This window comes from Podarcis tiliguerta (genome assembly GCF_965153285.1).
Source record: "Podarcis tiliguerta genome assembly, chromosome: 16".
NCBI lineage: Eukaryota > Metazoa > Chordata > Lepidosauria > Squamata > Lacertidae > Podarcis > Podarcis tiliguerta.
Window position 1 is genome coordinate 18933824 of NC_139549.1, and position 5809 is coordinate 18939632.

At 48.8% G+C, this 5809-nt stretch overlaps 1 protein-coding gene across 1 annotated transcript; it reads right to left on the minus strand.

Moving 5' to 3' along the window:
• Positions 1-1000: 1000 nt before the first annotated feature.
• NHLH1 (nescient helix-loop-helix 1) lies at positions 1001-5556 on the minus strand (the record flags this gene model as incomplete). Its single annotated transcript, XM_083417432.1, has 1 exon — positions 1001-5556. One exon carries the CDS (start codon positions 5554-5556, stop codon positions 5146-5148), a length of 411 nt encoding a protein of 136 aa, XP_083273558.1. The 3' UTR covers positions 1001-5145.
• Positions 5557-5809: the final 253 nt, after the last annotated feature.

The following is a 5809-nucleotide window of genomic DNA, read 5'->3' on the forward strand; positions in this document are numbered from 1 at the left end:
ACCTGGAAGCTGTCTGCGGACAAACGCCGGCTCCTTGGCCAGTAAAACGAGATGAGTGCCGCAACCCCAGAGTTGGTCACGACTGGACCTAATGGTCAGGGGTCCCTTTACCTTTTAACAGACTAATGTATGAATTGGAACAGATATCCTTGAGGTCATGCGCCCCTCTGGATTTTGCAGTACAACCCTCAGCTAAATGTATCCCACCATTGGTGGTGGGATGATGATGAGTGATCAGAGGAAGGAGAGGCAGCAGACTGGGAAGAGGAGGTGTCAGGAGCTGAAGAGGTAACAGGGTTTGGTGAGCAGGAAGAGTCTGGCTGAGAGCAGTCCAGAATCACAGGCAGAAGTGGAGGCTGGAGAGAAGGCAGGCTGCTGAAGAAGCCAGAGGGTGCCCTCCCAGAACCCAAAGAGGTGTGAAGAGGGCGGAGCAATGACAAGCAAGACAACAGGAGCTTCAGTTTGCTTGGGAAGGAAGCGGGGGAGGAGGAGACTTAGGGAGCTGTGGGAAGATGGGGACCTTCAGTCATTGCTTCAGCCTCATTGGGTCAAGATCTACCAGGAAGAGTTGATGTGCTCTCCAGGCTTGGCCTCCTGAGCAGTCTTTTTTCTTTGAAGAAGGAGTTAACTTCACTGATGCCGTGTGAGTTATTGCTAACCTGCTCCTGGCACCCACTCCTGACAGTATCTTCTAACAACTCTCAGCACCCTTAACAAACTACAGCTCCCATAAACCTTTGGGAGAAGCTATGACTGTTCAAAGTGGTTTTTGAGTGCTTTAATTGAATGGTGTGAATGTAGCTTCAATCTTGCTGCTTGAGATGCACATCCTGGTGACAGTCCTGAGGCTGAGACCCAACATTTGATCCTTCTGTGCACCACTGTGTTTTGGGATAATGGGATAACACCCCTTCCTGAGATGGTCAAACATTTTGCAGCTTCAGTAAAAAAATCTGGCTGATGCAGTTCATAATAATGCCCTTTTTATGCCCCCCACGTCTATCACCTGTGTGTCCACCTAATGGTAGGACTGGCCCACCCAATGGCTATGATGCACTGGGGCAGTGAACCAAACATTCAGCCTTCCCATTGACTGGAGGGGGGGGGGCTTAAGAAGGGGGAGGCCCCTCCAGCAGTAATCCTCCAGCCTTCCACCCCACTGTGATCATTTCATGCTTTGGAGCGTAAGATTTGATTAGGCTGATCCTAACAGGCGGAGTCCGTGACCAGCAATTACCGCTCGTGAAATTACCCAGCTGCCACCCAAGGCCACATGAGGCGGGGATTTTTATTTTAATTTATTTAAAGAAAGAAATGGACACATCATTAATTTCCCCCTCCTTTCTCCTCCAGATCATTCTCATCTGAATGGAAGAATTTAATATCTTCCCTTCTGCTTACAAAAACAATAATAATAATAATTAATAATAATCATCTCTTGTCTGTTCTAAACCAAATAACAGACACACATATAAATACACACACACTTATATAAAGACACACCATAAACAAGGTTTCCCCAGCCCCCCTCCTCCTCCCAAGTTCTTTCCCTTCCAAAAAAGTGCATAAACACTGCAAATAAATAACATCTTAAAAAATAAATACATCAAATAAATAAATAATAAAGGAATGCTGGTTGTGGCACGCAGATGTTGTTCAAGACATGAGAAGGGCCTTCCATCCTCTCCAGCCCTGGCACTTGTCCGTGTCTCCTTCCGAACCAGGAGCCAAATCACATGTTCTGAGAAAAGTCAGAAGCTCCCAAGCTTTTCTGAGTATTGTGCAAAGGGACTAGGGTGGGCTACAACAGCTCAACAGAACATCCCATTTCTAGAGGCAGTAGACTGGGCCCGGGTCACACCAAATGCAGGGGGAGCAGCAATAGGGGAAGTCCATCACCTCTGTGCCCAGCATCTAAGCTTCCTGGTGTGTGGGGCAGTGGAAGGACCATTTGCAGGTCCCTCTTAGAAACAGAATGCTGGTCTGGGTCACTGGTCTTCTGCTGGTGGTTTGAGAAATACAAGTGGGCCATGCAGCAACCCGAAGAGGAAGGGCTGCTGCTCAGGAGTCAAGCACAAGCTCAGCATCAATCTCCAGCATCTCCAGACAGGGAAGAAAAAGACCAGACCCTCCAAGTGTGCCTATTTTCCCAGGTACTTCCTTGATTTAGAGAAGCTGTCCCAGTTTCTGATTTGACCCCAGAACGTCCCGCTTTTCCTTGGGATGTCCCTATTTTCACTGGAGAAATGTTGGAGGGTATGGAGTTTTCCGACCCCGGAGCCACCTGAAGGCAATCCTGTATAGGGAAGTTTTTTTTAAAAAAGTTTAATGTTTTATTATGTTTTTATATATGTTGGAAGCTGCCCAGAGTGGCTGGGGTGACCCAGTAAGATGTGTAAGATATAAATATGTGTATTTATAAATAGTAAAATTATCATTATGGAATGGGACATCCCTATTTTCATCGGAGAAATGTTGGAGGGTATGAAAGACCCTCATCTGAAACCCTGGAAAGCTGCTGCTGGACTATTTGGAACCAGCCTTCCCCAACCTAGCAGTGCCCTCAAGACTCCAACTCCCATCATTCCTGGGCGTTGGCCATGCCAGCCAGGGCTGATGGGAGACAGAAGTCCAAAACCTCTGGAAGGGCACTAGTTTTGAGAAGGCTAGTTAAGACAGTATTCTGAGCTAGACGGGCTAGACCTACGCCAGCGGTACCACTGCGTTGTGTCTTGTGATTTGGAAAACAAAAGAGGGGCAGTGACCTGATACAAAGGAGAACAGGGATCTTTGCTGTTCGTTGGTGCATAGGAAGCTCAGCTCTTCTCAGATGTGCCTGACAAGCTGCAGCTCTGATGAACAAACAAACAAACAAACAAACAAACAAAACCCTGTTATGAAATTATGAATAATATAGAAGCCTGACCCTCAATAGCATCTGGATGCCCTAAAGAGAGTAAAAGTAGGAAAAGGAGAGTAGATTGTGAAAAGTATAAATGAGTCCCTACTCTGGATATCAGGAATGGGTCATCCATCCAGCACCAAGACAGTTGCTCCCAATTAACCTCCGTCTCCAGAGGTTGCCCCCCTGGAGTCTCAGGGCCTGGGATGCTCCTGACCTAGCAACCCCAGTGGTAACATTCTTCTTGCTCTGGCAGGATGACCACAAACCAACTTTCCTTAACCTCCAAATGTTTTGGACTACAGTTGTGATTGGCTGGGGCCTATGGGACTTGTAGTCCAGCAGCATCTGGTGGGTGCAGATGGGAGTCATAGTCTAAAACATAGCAGGGGTGGAGGATGAAGTTGAGAAAGACAAACAAATGACATACAAAGCAATCCATCAGATCTGCACTCTGTGGTGGTGAGCGGTTGCTTTGTAGTTTGGTATATGTTCCTGCTTTGTTCCTGCTCTGGGTTCCTTTGGGAGGGAGGCTAGGATAGAAATAAATAAATACATAATTTCCATTCAGAGGCAGTGGAGTGGAGTGGTTAGAGTGTCCAACTAGGACCATAGAGACTTGGGTTCTAATTCAGACTCAGCAACGAAGCCCCCTGGGTGGCCTAATCACTGTATCTCAGCCTAACCTATCTCAGAGGGTTGCTGCAAGGATAAAATGTGGGGAACAGTGTGTACTGCCCTAAGTGTGTACACACTATACTTTTAAAGCACATTCTCTCCCTCAAAGAATTCTGGGCACTGTAGTTTATCCCTCAAGGAGTTACAACTCCTAGCAACCCTTAATAAACTACAATACCCAGAATTATTTGAGAAGAATGTGCTTTGTTCATAGCCCTGAGCTCCTTGGTGGAAAGGTAATGTAATAAACAAATAAATCCAGCCCAGTCCTGTAGTGGTGGGGATGCCCTCAACCAATCCTATTGCAGCATAGTCCGCCATGCCGGTTTTTAGGGGTGTGGCACTATAAACCAAAAAGGAACATTCTTTACGTGGTTTTTTTTTGTGCTAGGGAGAGGGGATGTGTGGGGAAGGCACCACGCAGATGAAAATGTGCCGATTTCTGCTATTATCGACACACTGTTGATGAAGCTGGCACCATAGAAGGATCTGCAGGGAGGAGAGCAGCTGCAATTTATTTATATTGGTTCCTTCCTGTGTCTTCTTATTTGTATTTCTGAGTTTGCTTCTGTGTTCAGACCTCTGTGACAAGCTGGAGGGTGTGGTGAAGAATGCTCCAAAGTAGGATAGAATATTGCCCCTTTTCCACATGTATGTGAACATGCCAACTGAGTGAACATGTGCCCACTGAGACTGCGTTTAAACAAACGAATGAGTTATGAAATCCAAATCCATACTAGGGTGTTGGGGTTGAATTCAAAGTTAGTCCCACTCAGACATGCCCATTCATTTTTATGGGTCTACTCTAGGTGTAACTAAATTGACCGCAACCCAATATAAAAAAAGTTGTAAAAAGGTGTGCAAGCTTTTGAGTTCTCCAGAGCTCTTCATCACCAGCAAACTATTGCTCTCTCCCTTTGCCCTGTTGACATTTAGCCTGATGAAGAGTCCTGGCAAAGTTTGCACACTGTTTTGTAACATTTTGCTTGATTGGCCTAATAACGCTACTATGGTTTTTATATTTATCTGTGACTATGATTGTTTTAAAACATGTTTTAATGTTGTGACCTTTCCTGGGACCTTAGGGTGATGGAAATGTAAATAATGATGATGATAATAACATTTTTCTAGTGGGCCCACTTGTGTGTAAAGAGAAGTGTAGAGAGAGAGTGAGAGTGAGTGTGTGTGTAAACAAACAATACCCCAGGGTGGTTTAGACCTGGGCAAGGAGATGTTCCAGGCACAAAGTATTGAGGCACCCCCTATTTCCTTGCCTGCAGCTGGAGGGCAGTTCAACCACCATGTCGGCCACCCCAGTGTGGGATTCCTGGAGAATTTAAGGATGGAGAATTTTAGCATCTGTAGGCCATTCCTCCAGGCAGAGAGCTGGAGGAGCAGGTCCATCTGGCTGGCTCCACCAGCTGCCCCCCCCCCTAGCTATATCTACAGTGGATCGAGATCGAGCTATACATATATTTTCCCCTGAGGAGGTGAAGCAGGAAAGCAGAGGCAGGTTGGAGAGGAGGAGGAGGAGTGTGGGCTCCTCCGGCCAGGCCAGGCCCTTCTCAGACGTCCAGCACGTGGTTCAGGTAGGAGATGTAGCAGATGGCGAGCCGCAGGATCTCGATCTTGGAGAGCTTCTTGTCTGGGGGCAGCGTGGGCAGCAGCTTGCGGAGCTCGGCGAAGGCCATGTTGAAGGCCTCCACGCGGATGCGCTCTCGCGTGGCGTGCGCCGTCCGGTACTTGGCCGTGGCGCGCCGCCGCCGCCGCCGCTCCTCGCGGCTCAGGTGCTGCAGGTCTTTCTTCAGAGGGTCGCCAGGCTCAGCTACCCGGGACTGGCTGCACAAGCCCAGCCCGCCGCCACCACCGGCTTCTTCCCCCGCGAGGCCTCGGCCTCCGCAGTCGCTGAAGACCGACTCCGTCTCGGAGTGCGTCGGCTGGAGGTCCAGCTCGGTCTGGTCCGAATTGAGCATCATGGCCCAAGGCAAGGCGGCCGAGGTAGGGAGCGGGGCAAGGGAAGGGGGAGAAAGGAGGGCGAATTAGAGCGGGTCGGGGGGCAAAGGGGTGGACGGGTGGGGCTTAGGGTCCCGGCTTAGGAGGCCACCTCAAAATGGCACACTTGGGTGGCGGGGGCTCCAGGGCGATGGCCCCCGCTTAGGCCATGAGAGAAATAAAGGTTGCTGGTCTTCCCTCTGGGTCTGTGCCAGGGCTGAGTTGTGGAGAGAGCCA